Here is a 16,149-nt window from a genome sequence, read left to right on the forward strand (position 1 = left end):
TGGGATGTGATGGGTGCCATGAGGCACATCAACGGGGGCATCACCCCAGTGCCAAGTGTCTCAGTGCCCTGGGAGGGTCACGTTCAGTAGGGTGAATGTGACCTGATGTGCAGTGGGGGATGTGACAGCTGGGTTAGGGATGCATGGCTTGGATGTCCTGGGAGAAGATAACTGGAGCCGGACAGTCCCAGTTGCCCTGGTCTGTGACACCCAATGATGGGGGCTGTGAGCTGGGCTGAGCTGGGGATGATGTAGGGGGGTGACATGGAATGGGAATGTATGGATTTGGGGATGCTGTGATTGGTGTCGACCCCAGCCAAAAGGTCCTGCTCATCCGTTACTGTGATGTTCAATGTGGAGCTCTCATCCGCGCTGTCCCCATTGCTGACCCAGCACTGGTAGTGGCCAGTGTCATTTTCCCCAATGTGCTGAAGGTCCTGGCAGGGTGTCCTGGTTTGAGGGACAGGTGTCTGCCTGTAAAGGCAGAAGTTTTCCTTTGAAATACAGACTTTAATTCCACTCCCCTCAAGTATTATATATGTTTGCATCAAGGACTCTGAGGCAGAGATAAGGGGGTAGGAATAACAGCTCTTTTTCTAATATATCTAACCGTACAAGCAGAAAACAACAGCAGTTATTAAAATTACTAAGAGAACAGAATAGATAACTTGGTTCCAGTGCCTTCTTTAGCTGCAGGCACACTCTCTCTGTGCTCGGTCCCAGTCCTGCAGCTGGAAAAAAACCCGGAGCTACAGAGGGCAGGCGGGAGCAGAGGCGGGAGGGGCGGCAGCGGCCACGATGGTCTCAGGTGGTAACGGGCTGGAGTGGGCAGGTCCTCGCTCACCGTTTGTGTCTGGGTGATCAGCTGTGTCCGCAGAGGCAGGAGGCTGGAACGGGGCAGATGCAGGGCAGGTGATCACAGAGGGTCTGGCTCTCCTGTGTTCCAAAGCAGGGGCTACAGACAGGGCGTACTCCTCTGCGCTCACCAAAAACCCGAGTTCCCTCCAGAAGCCCTCTGGCAGCCACTGCCACCGACCCCTTTTGTCTGGAGACATCAGAGATCCTGGGTGTAACCCGGCCAGCTCCATTGGCATGAAAATGGGAAAAATTCTTTAAATAGACACAAAAATAGAAGAACACTCAAGTCCCAACACCCTTCTCGCCATTTAGCACCCTCACAGGGGGTCTGAGACCACTGCCAGGTCTCTCACTCATGTACGTTTCACTCTTGCTGACAGTGAAGTGTTCGGGTCACTTCTGCCGCCAGCACCACCCATCCTTGTACCAGGTGGTGGCACCAGCGGTCCCCGAGCCCTGGCAGGTCAGTATCACCCGGTCCCACAGCACCGCCGGCGTCCAGGGGGGCTCCACCAGGAGCTGGATGCTCTGGGCACCTGCGGGTGACAGGGGACACCAGCCCGCAAGGGCCACCATGGGGCCGGGGACAGCTGCGCAGGGACATGGCATCCCCCGAGGACTCACCAGCGAGGCCGAGGGTCTGGGCTGGAAGGGAGAAGGGACAGGGCTGGGTGGGGGTGGCACAGTAGGGACAGCAGCACAGGGACAAAGAGTGTGGTGTCTGTCCCCAAACTGTCCATGTGTGGCACATGGATCTCTCAGGGACAGGGACGCCTTGGTGACCCCACACTTCAGCAGGACATGGGGACACTGTGGACACCCCAGAATTGGGGATGCCATGGCTGCTTTGGGCAGACGCAGATCACCACCAGGAAAATCAGCTCCAGGATGCCTCCCTGTCTCCCTGTCCCACCATTCTTGTCCCCAGGTTCCTGTCCCCTCTGTCCTGTCCATAAAGCCTCATCCCTTCACCTCATACACCGGCTCTGTTGGCATTGGGGACCTCAGAGGACCCCACAGCCCTCCTGTGCCCCCCCCCCACCACTCTCTGCCTCACCAGGGCCCAACCCCAGGGCGTCAGGCTCGTTCCCCGGGCACTCACCCCATAGGAGCAGCGCCACCTTCCCGGCCATCCCGGTGTCCCCGGCCATGGGCACTGGCTGTCACTCGCTGCTATGGCCACCTGTCCCCTGGGTGGTGGCTCTTGGGATGAAGGGACAGGAAGCAAGGTCAGGTTTTAGTTCACTGTGTTGGTGGCCCTTGGTGGGGGGAGGGTGGCCACAAGCCAGGGACAGGCTGTGGGCAGGCAAGGCTGGGTGGCACAGGATATGGAGTTCCCATGAGTGGGGGGCTCAGAGGGTGTGGGGATCCAGCGGTTGGTGTCCAGAGGAATGGGCTGAATGTGCTGAAGAGGAGGCGTCACCAGAGCTGGGAGGACTCAGGGATGGGAGTCTCAGGGGCACTGGGGCTTTAGGGATTTGGGGTCATGGATGGGGGTCCCAGGGATGAGGGTGCCAGTGGAATGGGGGGTTCCTAGGAGAATCACGGTTCTGGGGCAAGAGGGATTGAAATGGCTGGAATTTGGGAGAAGACAGTTCCTTGAGAATGGGGGTCCTGAGGATTACCGATCCTGGGATGGTGGTCCTAGGGAAGGGGGGTCATAATGAAATTGGGTCTCTTTATTGGAGTCCCAGTGGAATGGGGGTGCCAGAGATGGGCAGTGGCTGGGTGGGCCTATGGGTCACAGCTCCTTCCATGGATACCTCAGTTGTTGTGACCCAGGGCTCAGCAATGTCCCCCAGGGTGTCCATGGTTTGGGGGGTCAGCCAAACCCCAAAGCCAGACTCCAAGGAGCTCTTGATCTGGGTAAAGCACACCCCCCCAACTGAAGGGGCTTTTTCCTCTTATCATTTCAATTTCCTTCTTTTATTTCCTAAATTTCACAACCCCCTAGTTAGTGTCTTGATGATCCTGGGGGGCACCTGAACAGGCAACCGGTTGGGGGAACCCCAGGGTGGGCAAAAAAAGGATACAGGTGTTGCAGAGTGGGTTGGGGAGACTGTGGGGGATGGGGGTGTTGGGCTGTGGTCCTCCCCCACAAACTTTCACATTCTCTCTGCTGCAGTGGAAGGAAGAGCTCCCGTCCTGGGGGATGGTGGCTCCGGGGGATTCCAGACTTCCCCAATCTCACTCGACCCTTGCAGGATCTGAGTCAGCAAGAGCAGCAGGGGAATGGAGCCCCAGGCAGGAAGGAGCTCCCAAACTCCTGCTCCTTGAAGCCAGTGACCACCCAAGTGTGGGCCCAGCCATTGCCCAGACCCAGTGCCCAGGGATGGACATTGGCCAGCCCTGCTCTGGCTAGCCCCAGGTGACAGCCAGGACCTGAGGCTCCCCCACTCCCTTGGCTTTGATTCTCGCAGCTATCGAGCTGCTGCAAAGGTGAGAATTCTTTCTGTGGCCAAAAAAGGCCAGGCTGTGGTTTGCTCAGCCCTGCAAGAAGCACAAAAGCCAGTGTGAGACCAAGCAGTGGCTCTGCAAGGATCTTTGATGGTTTTCAGAGCAGGGCTGGCTGGAAACCCCCTCTGCAGGGGCAGCTGTGAGGGAACCAGTCCGGAAATGCAGCAATTGATCATTTGGTGCCTGTCCCAAAGGGACTGAGAGAGCCTCAAAACTGCTGCAAATCCCACAAGGATCTGCTCAACAACCTGACCAGGACCCTCCTACCTGAACAAAACCTGTAGCCCTCTGGAACCTTCCAGAAAGAATGTTTGGGTTGTGGATGTGGACACCAGCAGAGAGGGGAAAGTGTGAATATATGGAGCACGGGCTCCACACGTGGCTCTGGGGCACAGGGGTGTCCCAGCAGGAGCAGGGAGTACCCAGGCAGGGGAGCTCAAAGCAGGGTGCAGTGCATTTGCCAGGCAATCAGAGCCTGAGGGACACACGGGCATTTCCACAGATTGCTGAGGAACCAAATGTACCTGGGATTTCCCAACATCAGGGCAAGGTCAGCACAGGCATCACTTTAAGTTTGGGTATCCCAGAGGTGGCAGGGCCCCACTGGGAACAGCAGGAATTCTCTGGACACTCCAAGGACGGCAGTGCCCGGGATGTGCCACCTCTGGGACAGGAATCCCCAAGTTCGTGGCACCCCAGGACAAGGAGCCCCGTGGGACAAGACTAAGACATAATCTGCCCAGAGGAGCCCTTTTCCCTCAGGGCAGAACCCCTCTGGATGTGGCCCCCAGGACAGAATCCACATCCTAGCCTCAGCATGAACGTCTTCTTCCTTCTTCTGCACTAAAGAGAAAGTGAAAATTTTGGGGGGCAGAGCCAGAGAGCCTCATCCCCCACAGCCCCCCAAGCATAGCCTGCACCCCCAGACCCCCTTTCCCCATCCTGGGATCCCTCAGCTGCTACCTGCTCAGGTGCTCCCTGGGATGGCTGAGCCAGGAAATGGGGAGACAGGAAAAAGCCCAGGGGTGTGTGGGGCAGAGAGCCAGAACCTCCCTGGACAAGCCTGGGGTGCCCCCCTGGCCCTGAGCACCCTGTGGGGTTGTGCTGGGCTCTGAGTCAGCCCAAAATCTGAGACAGCCCATGAAGGAGCTGTGAGCCTTGTGCCACCCAGCCACAGCCCATCCCTGGGACCCCCATTGCTATGGGAACCCAGTCCTGGCATCCCCATTCCCTTGATCTCTCCTCCCTCGGAACCCCCACCCCAGCTCTGTCATTGCCCAGCACCACCATTGCCTTGATTCCATCCCATGGGCTGCTTCTCCCTCCAGACTCCCAAATCCTGAGGGTCCTTGCACCCCAAAACCTGGGACCCACATGCCATGACACCCATCTTTGGCTCCCTGAAACACCTCAGCTTCCAAATTCTGGCAACATCCTATCCCCAGCATGTCTTACCATCACCCCCATGTCCCACAAGGTCCCCACCCTGCCCCCATCCTGTCCACACCCTGCCCCCACCAAGGGCCACCTACACATGAGGACGAGACGTGACTTCGCTTCCTGTCCCTTCATCCCAAGAGCTGCCAGCCAGGGGACAGGTGGCCCCAGCAGCGAGGGACAGCCAGTGCCCATGGCCGGGGATACTGAGATGGCCGGGAAGGTGGCACTGCTCCTCTGGGGTGAGTGCCCTGGGCACAGGCCTGACACGCTGGGATGGGCCCTGGTGAGGCAGAGAGCGGTGGGGAGGGGGCACAGGGGTGCTGTGGGGTCCCCTGAGGTCCCCAAGGCAAACAGAGCCAGGTCATGGGCATGGACCCCAGTGTGACCAGAGTCGTGGGGTGGCCATGAGGACAGGAACAGGGGAAGAGGAACAGGGGAACTGGGATGTGGGGATGGAACAGGGAGATCATGATGTAGGGAAAAGGATGTGGCCAAAGGAACCTTGGGGCTGGGGCAGCTATGGGGACAGGGACAGGGAGACAGGAGTGCAGGGACAGGCACAATTGCCAGATCTCATGTAGATGGGGCATGGGGACAAGTGCCATGGGAATGGGATCACGGGCACAGAGCCATGGGATGTGGCCATGGGGACAGGTGCTGTAGGGCTGGGGGAGGTGAACTGTGCACTCATGGGGGGTCCACAGTGTCCCCATGTCCTGCCTCAGTCTAGGGTGACTGAGGTGTCCCTGTACTCAAAACCTCTGTGCTACACCAGTGTTCCCATGGGGACAGTTTGGGGACAGACACCACACCAGGTCCGCCAGGTGCTGCTGTCCCTGCAGGGCCACCCCCAACCAACCCTGTCCCTTCTCCCTTTCAGCCCAGACCCTCGGACTTGCTGGTGAGTCCTCGGGGGATGCCATGTCCCTGCCCCGCTGTCCCCAGCCCCGTGGTGGCCCTGGCAGGCTGGTGTACCCTGTCACCACAGGTGCCCAGAGTACCCAGATCCTCCTGGAGCCCCCCTGGACGCCGGCGGTGCTGTGGGACCGGGTAACACTGACCTGTCAGGGCTCGGGGACCGCCGGGGACACCACCTGGTACAAGCACGGGCTGGCCTGGGGGCAGGAGGGAGCTGACAGCTTCACTGTCACTGAGATTGGCACCTACCAGTGTGAGAGACCCGGCAGTGGGCGCAGCCCCCCCGTGATGGTGTCAAATGGTGAGGGGTAATCTGAAATTCTCAGGGTGGCTCCATGATAGGTCTGGGTGGGGTCCACTTCTATGGTGGCCGCACACCCCTCATGTGGCGAGAGCCTGTCCCCTGCACACAGGGATATCCCAGTGCATCCCAGTGCACCCCAGTGTGGTGGGACCCCCGTGGTGACAGCTGTGTCACGGGGCTTCTCCTGGTGTCCCTGGGACCCTCCTGCACAGTGGACACTCCACCCAGATGTCCATGGTTTCATGGGCACAACTCTGGACCTGTCTCGGTCTCCTCAGTGTGATGGGACTCTCCCATCCCACAGAGTCTCTGGTGCTGCAGGTGCCAGCACAGGTGCTGATGGAGGGGGACACTGTGACACTTCGCTGCCGGGGACGTTGGGACGAGCCTGTCACCTGGGTAAGATTTTACAAGGACGAGAAGGATCTGGGGGACTCCCCTAAGGGCACAGAGCTGTCCCTGTCCCCCCTGGAGCTGCACAACAGTGGCCGCTACCGCTGCTCAGGCTTGATGGCCTCAGGAGTGACACTGTCGGCAGCGGTGACAGTGATAGTGCATGGTGAGCACCCCCATGGCTGGAGCCCCAATTTCCTGACACTCCCAAAGCCACTTCTCAGTGGACTCAGATTTATACTCTCTACCCTCATCTTCTTCCCAGAGCTCAAGCCTGTCATGGTGCTGGATGGTCCCCCAGAGGTCCCTGAGGGGTCTCCCCTCAATCTCAGCTGCCTCAGCACCCCCAGCCCCCTGCGGCCCCCAGCCCCCCTCCTGTACCGCTTCTACCGGGACGGGCAGTTGGTGGGGGGCCCGCAGGGGTCCCCGCAGCTCCTGGTGCCTGCCGTGGGGGTCTCCCACTCGGGGAATTACAGCTGTGAGGTGCGCTCCGAGGGGGGGGCCTTGCGGAAGAGCAGTGCCCGGCTCAGCATCACGGTGTGCAGTGAGTACAGGGATGGGCACGGGGAGCCCCCACAATGCCCCCGCTCTCCCATTCCTGCTCAACCCTCTGTGTGCCACTCTGCCTTCCCAGCTCTATCCTTTGGTCTCCCCATCAGCTTTCACCTGCTCCTCTCACTGCTCCCATAGTGCACCTCTCATTGTTTGAGGTCCCTCCGCTGCACACAGGTCTCACCATCCCTGTCTGGGTCCCCAAAATCTTCCCCGTGGTTCCCTTCAACCCTCTCAATTTTTCCATTTGCTTAATCTCTGACCCTTCTCAATGGTCCCTTCCACCCCTTCCCAAGCCTCCCCACCGTGTCCACAGCCCCTTCTTCCTCACTGGGTTCTCCCTTTCCTCTCTGATCCCCCCCCTTTCTGAGTCCATCACTGTTCCCTGCTTTCCCCACTCCTCCCATGTCCCCAGTCCCTCTTGTGTTTCCCTGCAGGGGTGTCCCAGTCTGTGCAGCTCCCTTGGGGACAGTTGGCACTTAGGGACCACCTGGTGCTGAGCTGCACAGTGGCCATGGTGACAGGTCCCCTGTCCTTCTCCTGAAACCAAGGGGGCTCTGGGACACCACTGGCCACGGGCCCCCACATCAAGCTGCAGCACGCTGGAGACAATGACAGTGGTCACTACCAGTGTCGGGTCAGCGACAGGGACAGCGTGGCTGAGAGTGTCCCCTTGCGAGACCCTCATCCTGGGTGACCCCACCCACACCGGGTCCCATCCCTCCTGCCAGGTACCAGCCCTGTCTGTGCCTCCGCAGTGCCCGTGGCCAATGCCACCATCACGCCCGGTCCCCCAGCACTCCAGGTGCACCCAGGTGACCCCGTGACCCTGCGCTGCTCGGTGCAGGTGGGCTCAGCCCCTGTCACCTTCACCTGGCTGCACAACGGGCACGAGGTGGCCCAGGGTCCCCTCATGGAGCTTGGGGCTGTCGATGTGGGACATTCGGGCACCTACCAGTGTGTGGCCACCAACCAGCTGGGACAGGATGGGCACCGCGTGTTCCGGGCACACAGCCCAGAGCTGGCCCTGGAGGTGACATCACAGGGAACCACTGGACACCACTGGAACACAGGTGGGAGTCACACGGGGTCATTGGGATTGCAGGACCTCTGGAATGACAGGTGACCCTGATGTGTCCCTTCTGTCCCCAGTGGCCGCAGGCCTTGGTGCATCGCTGCTCTTCCTTGTCCTGCTCGTGGCTGGAGCTGTGGCCTGGCACTGGTGGAACAACATGGGTGGGTGACATTGGACGCCCTGGAGAGCTGGTGGGCCTCTGAAATATGGGGGTGATGTGGTGGCCCCCACACCTCCTGACTGGGGCAGCGCTCATTGCTCAGGATCTTGGCTCAGCATTGGCAAGGATTTAGAGTGGTTTTGGAGGCCTTGCAGGAGTTCTGGGGGTCCTTTCAGCGATCTGGTGGAGATTTAGAGGTTCCACATGCCTGCCAGGCCTGAGGTTCTGGGGGATCAGTAGGTCCAGAGCACTGTGATGGTTCAGAGGTTCTAGGGGGCCCCAGGGATGCTCAGGAGTCCTGGGGGAAGTTGAGGGTGTAGTGGGGTTTGAGGTTTCCTGAGAGGGGTCAGGGCCCAAGGGACCCCACACTTACCCCTCCCCTCTTTTCTTTGCAGCTGTCAGGAAGCAGCGGGAAAGGTAAGTGGGGGGCTTAAACCACACTCTGACCTTTGATCCCAACCCCCAAGACCTCCCATTCACTCCCACACATCCCCTTTATTCCCTCAGGGCCCCCCCAGAACCCTTGGCCCTCTCAGAGGAGGGGGAGGTGCTGTACACCAACATCATCCGCACCAAGCAGATGGGGGGTGAGTCCAGACTGGGACACACGCAGAGGGACATGTCACCCATGAGTGTCCCCCTGCCCAGATGCCACAGCCAGTGTCTCTCACAGTGTCCCCCCGTGCCACCACACTCCAGGATCCCCAGGTGACCTATGCAGAGCTGCCAGCGACCCATGGGCGACCACGGGAATGCAGGGACATCTATGGGAATGTGCTGTGACACTCAGGGCACTGGGGGGCACTGGGGCACTGAGGGCTCTGGGGGAGCTGAGGGCTCTGGGGGCACTGAGGGCTCTGGAGGCACTGGGGGACCCCAACCATGGGCAGCCACTCTTGTGTGTCCCCTCACTGCTCTCGTGGGTGCCCAACATTCACAGGTAGATGGACAAAATGGCAGTCATATGTGAAGCTGCACCAGACACCCAGAGCTCCCCATATTCCCTGAACCCCCAAGGGCTTCACCTCCCCACTCCCACTACCACCAGCAGTTTCCATATTCAAGTGCTCCCAGAACCCTCAGAAAGTTCCCGAATCCCTCCCCACTGTGCTCCCAGTACTCCAAGGGCTCCCTATTTTCCCTCCCAGTGCCTCTCCATTGCTCGTAGTACATTCGGGTGGTTCCCATTCTCTCTTCCACTTCTCCCAGTGTCTCTGCAATGCCCCTCTTAACTCTCCCAGTACACCCACAGCTCCTCATTTCTCCTCCCAGTGCCTGGACTCATTGCTCTCTTATTGGCACCAAAATGCAGTTTTTGTTCAATTGGCAGAGATGGTGTTTCTTTGTTCATCTCTGTCGGGCTTTAGGAATGGGATTCTCCAATTTTGGAATGCAACTATAAACCAGTGCTCTAGATTCCCTTCTGCCCTGTCTCAAACCCCTGCTGTGCTGTGTTCCCCACACAATGATGTCACAAAGGCCCTGGGGGTGTTCCACAGCCTCCCCCTTTTTGCAGGGCAGTGGAAATCAGGCCATGGCACAGAGTGGGGTGTCAGGGACAGGAACAATTTGATATCTCCAGATATTTTGGAGCACCTCTGTGTGGCAGAACTGGGTCACACCTTGCTTTTGGTGACACAGGGTCCTGTGTGTCAGTCAGTCTGTTAGCCATGGCACACTGGGGACAGTGGGACACTCTGCCAAACCCAGCTCCTAAGTGGCTGAATGACCAGGAATCCTACCTTGAGCCAGGGCTCTTGGTGGCCCAAGGGCTTAAAAAGCACAGCTTGAGGTGGCCATGTGTCTGATCCTGTCTTATCTTGGAGTGTCTGCCCCATCCAGGAACCCAGGAGCTAGAAACTGTCTTGTTTAAAAGAGAAACACCTGCAAGGAAAGCCAGAATTTTCCTGGAATGAAAAGAGGAACTGTCCCACCAAATAGTTATAGTTGTGAAAATTATAAGGCTACCACACAAAAATGCAATAAAAGGGAATAGTATTTCATTACTTAAAGATTTAGAGAACCGAAGAGAAGAAACAGCAAGACAAGAACAAAAATTTCCAACCCATTCAGGGCTGCTTCTTCATTTTCGGTGCAGTTATGGCCACAGCCAGCAGGGGGCGCTGCAGGGAGCACTCCCGCCCAGCAGGGGGCGCCCCGGTGCCAGCTCCAACCCCTCAGGGGCCATGGCGGCCTCGGGCAGGAGGGACGAGCCCAAATCGCTCCTTTGGCAAACTCACGCTTTGCACCAATCGGTCCCAGCACCAGCACCGGCAGCGCCCGGGCAGAAGAGACGAAGGCAGCAGCTTGGATCCTGGTGCCCAGCGGCAGCGGAGCAGTGTCCCGGCCCAGGCACACACCCTGCGCAACACCCGCCACCACTCTCCCTGATGGCAACGCAAGGAAGGCAGCACCCAACCCCAGGCAGGTCTCAGGCCCACATCAGCACCTCTCGTGCCTTTCCACCACGATTCCTGAAAAGCCTCAGCCTCTCCCTGCCTTTTCCTCCTTCAGCCCTGGCACAGCAGCTCTGGGAATGTTGAATTGCCCTGGCATGTTGAGGAAAGCTGGTGCTCCTTGCTGATACTGCCAGGGCTCCTCAGGGGCTCCAAAGCACGTTTGGAGCTGCTGCTCTTCCTGGGCCACTGCTGATCCCAACACAGCAGCCACAAGTGGAGGAGGAGGAGGAGGAGGAGAGGGAGCAGCAGAGCCTTAATGAGCTGTTGTAATTAGGGTTGGGGTTCCTGAAGTTCAGCCATGATGCTAAACCATCCATGTGCACAAACACAGTTCTTCTACCTCTCCCGGGGACTTGGAGCAACTGACACACCACTGGACAGATTTTAGGGCTCAGATGCCCCAGCTCTGCCCACAAGGAGTTTTTTTTTTTCTGCTGGGAACTTCTTGTGGAGCTTATCACCATGGCCCAGCCCCAGTGCACAGTGATGAGCATCGACCAGCCCTGCTCGGGCCAACCCCAGGTGTCAGCCAGGACCTGAGGCTCCCCCCACCCCCTTGGCTTTGATTCTCGCAACTTTCAAGCTGCTGCAAAGGTGAGAATTCTTTCTGTGGGGATAAGGCCTGGATGTGGTTTGCTCAACAACCTGACCAGGACCCTCCTCCTTCCTGAGTTCAGCAGGCAGAGCTGAGAAACACAAACCATTTCTTCCGGTTTAATGCAAAAGTTGAGTTTTGTGTCCAAGGAGTGGGACAAGGGTCCTGTGACTGCTGGCACTAGGAGAAGGAATGGGGAGCTCATGGGGGTACTGGGAGAACTGGAACGGGGAGCTCTGGGCAGCCCCACACTCATGGCCATCTCCCGGGCAGGGTGGGCATGGAGAGCCGAGGGAGGGTGGAATGTATGGGGGGTACCCTTGAGCAGGGACCTCCAGTGTCCCCCTGTGCCCCCAGTGTCCCCCTGTGCCCCCAGTGCCCCGCAGTACCTCCAATGTCCCCAGTGTCACAGCACATTCTCGTAGCTGTCACTGGGGTCCCGCTGGCACCCGTGGGGTCCCGGCAGCTCCTTGTGGTCACCTGGAGGATGTGGCAGGAGGGTTCTGTTAGAGACTCTGCAGTTGAGGACCTGGGTGGGGGTGACACCCGTGGATGACATGTCCCTGTCCCCCCTGTACTCACCCCCTCCCCACTCGGTGCCCAAGTGGGGGTCCAGCACCACCCCCTCCTCTGGGAAGGAGATGCGGGAGGGGGATTTGTGACCTTGAGTCCCCGGGGAGGGGCTGTGGGGGTGTTGGGATGGCGACTGTGGTGTGCTCACCCTGCACTGTCACTGACAACAGCACCAAACGCAACTGCAGTGTGATTCTCACCCAGCCGCAGCAGCTGTAGCGGCCCCTGTGCTGCAGCTGCAGTGGGGGCAGGGACAGCTCGGTACCATTGTGGAGAGTCCTCAATTCCTTCCCATTGCTCTAGAAGGACACCGAGTTGAGCGACAAGTCCCCCGAGCGCCGGCAGCGCAGTGTCACCGTGTCCCCCTCCAGCAACGCCTGCGCCAGCACCTGCAGCACCAGCGAGTCTGGGGAACAGGGGGGACCTGTCACAGCCGATGTCACCAGGACACCCCACACTGGGTCACATCAGGGGTCCCCAGTTCCATCACGGGAGTCCCCCTGCACTGGGATGCCCTGGGATGTCCCCAGAGCAGGGACAGGCTCTGGTCACACCGTGGGGGACCCATTGAGCTGAGCCCACCCTGAGCCCGCGGGGTCCTGTCGGGTCCCGGGGTGGGGTCACCCAAAACCCCCTCACCATTTGACACCCTCACTGTGGGTCTGAACCCACTGCCAGGTCTGTAACATCGGTAGCTGCCACTCTCGGTGACAGTGAAGCTGTCAGCTCACTTCTGCCCCCAGCACCACCCATCCTTGTACCAGGCAGTGTCCACTGTACCAGACAGTGTCCCCTGTACCAGACAGTGTCCCCGTCAGTCTCCGAGCCCTGGCAGGTCAGTGTCACCCGGTCCCACAGCACCACCGGCATCCAGGGGGGCTCCAGCAGGAGCTGGGTGCTCTGGGCACCTGCGGATGACAGGGGACACTGTTGTGAAGGAAATAGAAAAATCTTATGAGTGCCTAGTAAATAGTTCTGAAACAATAGATAAAATAGAGGTGTTAGCATTCCTCAATTTAGATGCTAAAAACAGCTATGTGAAGGTTTAAGGGCCTCTTCCTTTGTTTGGATGATGCCAAATGCCACAAATACCAAAGAACCAACAGACATCCTGTCCCAAGGCAGGAAAGGTCTGAAGATAACGGTTACAGATAAGAAAGCCACAAAACATGGCAAGTTAGTTTATATGCAAACTATAGTTTGCATCCAAATATTAGGAAATTAGTATATTGTGTAAGATTGGTTAAAGGGAAATTAGAATATTCATCATAGAAGTATACTTATTGTATTGTAAATGGGAAATCGCTCTCTTACCCCTTGCTCTTACTCTCTTACTTCTCTTACTCTCTTACTCTCCATGCTCCATACTCTCTCTTACACCCACGCCCTTATAATAAACTACAAACCTGAAGAAAAGAAAATAGAGAGCTCCTGAGTCTGCCCAGTGACCGTCCAGCCACCAAATAACACCCACAGGACACCAGCCTGCCAGGGCCACCACGGGGCTGGGGACAGCGGGACAGGGACATGGCATCCCCCGAGGACTAAACAGCGAGGCCGAGGGTCTGGGCTGGAAGGGAGAAGGGACAGGGCTGGGTGGGGGTCACCCATGGTAGGTCACCCCCACCAGCCCCACGGCCACATCCCCATGGTGCTCATCCCCTTGCCCCTGTCCCCTTGCCCCTGTCCCACAGCTGCCCCAGACCCAAGGGGCCAAATCCCACATTCCTACCTGAAAATATCTGTCCCCACATTCCTGTCCCCCTGTCCCAGTCCCATTCCTGTCCCCTAATACCTCACCTCACAGGAGCAATGTCACCTTCCCGGCCATCCATGGGCACTGGCTGTCACTCGCTGGGGCCACCTGTCCCCTGGCTGGCGGCTCTTGGGATAAAGGGGAAGGAAGAGAGCTCAGGTCTTATCTCACTGTTGTGGTGGCCCTTGATGGGGGCAGGGTGGCCACAAGCTGGGGACCGTGTGGGACAAGGCTGGGTGGCACAAGATGGGACATGGAGTTCCCATGAGTGGGGGGCTCAGAGGGTGTGGGGAGTGAGGGGTGGTGTCCAGGGGAATGGGGGGTCCTGAGGAAAAGGAGTCCCCAGGGCTGTGGGGGACTCAAGGGATCCCCAGAGTCTCCTCACTATGGGGGACACAGACCCAGAGCCCCTCAGAACTTGCCTGGGGTGACCCAGGCCACCAACACATTGAGTGGGCTCTTCTGGTTCACCCCAAAATCTGAGGCATCCAGGGAAGGATCTGTGACCCATGGGCCTGCCCAGCCACTGTCCACGGCTGGCACCCCCATTCCCCTGGGACTCCAGTCAAGGGACCTCCATTCCTTATGTCCCCCTTCTCTGGGAGCCCATCCCAGAATGGCCATTCCCCAGGCTCCTCATGGGCCAGAACCCCCATTCCCAAGGAACACTCTCCTCAAAATTCCACCCCCTACAATGCCCCTTTCCCACAGGACATTGATTCTCCCAGGACCCCCAACTCCCCTGGCACACTCATTCCTGGCTCCCCACACTCTCTGAGCCCCCCACTCCTGGGAACTCCATGTCCCACCTTGTGCCACCCAGCCTTGTCCACAGCCTGTCCCTTCCCTGTCTCCAGCTTGTGGCCACGCTGCCCCCACCAAGGTCCACCACCACACTGAGATAAGACCAGAACTCTCTTCCTTCCCCTTTTGCCCAAGAGCTGCCAGCCAGGGGACAGGTGGCCCCAGCAGTGAGTGACAGCCAGTGCCCATGGCCAGGGACACCAGGATGGCCGGGAACGTGGCGCTGCTCCTGTGGGGTGAGTGCCCTGGGCACGGGTCTGACACCCTGGGGAATAGGCCCTGGTGAGGCAGAGAGTGGTGGGGAGGGGGCACAGGGGGGCTGTGGGGTCCCCTGAGGTCCCCAAGGCCAGGAGAGATAGTGGGGGGCAGAGCCAGTGGCCCCTCAGTGTGACCGGGGTTGTGGTGTGGTCCTAGGGACAGAGACAGGGGGACAGAAATGGGACAGGGATGTGGGGACAGGGACAACAGGGAGAAGCACAATAGGGATGTGGCTCTGGGACTGATGGGAGTGACACGTGCCAGCTCGGGGACAGCCCCACACCCCCCCCTGCGTGCCGCTGTCCCCACAGTGCCACCCCCATCCAGCCCTGTCCCTTCTCCCTTCCAGCCCAGACCCTCGGCCTCGCTGGTGAGTCCTCGGGGGATGCCATGTCCCTGCCCTGCTGTCCCCAGCCCCGTGATGGCCCTACCAGGCTGGTGTCCCCTGTCACCCGCAGGTGCCCAGAGCACCCAGGTCCTGGTGGAGCCCCCCTGGACGCCGCCGGTGCTGTGGGACCAGGTGACACTGACCTGCAAGGGCTCAGGGACCAACGGTGACATCACCTGGTACAAGGACAAGCAGAGCTGGGGGCAGAAGGGAGCTGACAGCTTCACTGTCACCGAGAGTGGCAGCTACCGATGTTACAGATCCGGCAGTGGGCGCAGCCCCACCGTGAGGGTATCAAATGGTGAGGGGGGTTTGGGCATCCCCACTCTGGCACCTGCAGGGTTCCGAGGGCTCAGGGTGGACTCAGCTCCATGAGTCACTCCCTGGTGTGACCAGAGCTTGTCCCTGCTCTGGGGACATCCCAGAGCATCCCAGTGCAGGGACACCCCCGTGCAGGAATTGGGGTCCCCTGATGTGACCCAATGGGGTGTCCAGGTGACATCGACTGTGACAGGTCCCCCCTGTTCCCCAGACCCGCTGGTGCTGCAGGTGCCGGCGCGGGCGCTGCTGGAGGGGGACACGGTGACACTGCGCTGCCGGCGCTCGGGGGACTTGCCGGTCAACTCGGTGTCCTTCTACCGCAACGGGAAGAAACTCGCGACTCTCCACAATGACACCGAGCTGACCCTGTCCCCTCTGAGGCTGCAGCACAGCGGCAACTACCGCTGCGAGGTCTTGCTGAGAATCCGTGTGCAGTTGCGTTCGGTGTCAGTGTCAGTGACAGTGCAGGGTGAGCACCCCACCGCCGCCACCCTGACACCCCCATAGCCCATCCCCATTGACTCAGGGTCACAAATCCTCCTCCCCCATCTCCATCCCAGCGCTGTTCATGGTGCCACTGCTGGAGGGTCCCCCCGAGCTCCCTGAGGGGTCCCCTCTCAATCTCAGCTGCCTCAGCAGCCCCAGCCCCCTGCGGCCCCCAGTCCCCCTCCTGTACCGCTTCTACTGGGACAGGCAGTTGGTGGGGGGCCCACAGGGGTCCCCGCAGCTCCTGGTGCCCGCCGTGGGGATCTCCCACTCAGGGAATTACAGTGTGAGGTGCGCTCCGAGGGGGGGCTGTGCGGAAGAGCAGCGCCCGGCTCGGCATCACAGTGCGCAG

General features: G+C 59.4%; 1 protein-coding gene and 1 long non-coding RNA gene across 2 annotated transcripts in view; one reads left to right on the plus strand and one right to left on the minus strand.

Moving 5' to 3' along the window:
* The window catches only part of LOC306813840 (Fc receptor-like protein 4), a gene marked incomplete at its 3' end in the record, with an annotated part of 56,910 nt that overhangs the window by 39,385 nt on the left and 1,376 nt on the right, over positions 1 to 16,149 (plus strand). Inside the window, exons 2-3 of the mRNA XM_079329501.1 lie at positions 5,744 to 5,974; positions 15,523 to 15,780. Coding sequence (XP_079185627.1) covers positions 5,744 to 5,974; positions 15,523 to 15,780 — 489 coding nt within the window. The remainder of the gene's footprint in view (positions 1 to 5,743; positions 5,975 to 15,522; positions 15,781 to 16,149) is intronic.
* Positions 1,301 to 2,051, minus strand: LOC306813815. The gene is made up of 3 exons (XR_013777038.1): positions 1,961 to 2,051; positions 1,483 to 1,503; positions 1,301 to 1,394 (listed from the first exon to the last, which is right to left on the minus strand). It is a non-coding gene; the product is annotated as an uncharacterized lncRNA (long non-coding RNA).

The sequence above is a fragment of the Erithacus rubecula genome (assembly GCF_903797595.1).
Source record: "Erithacus rubecula genome assembly, chromosome: 33".
Classification (NCBI taxonomy): Eukaryota; Metazoa; Chordata; class Aves; order Passeriformes; family Muscicapidae; genus Erithacus; species Erithacus rubecula.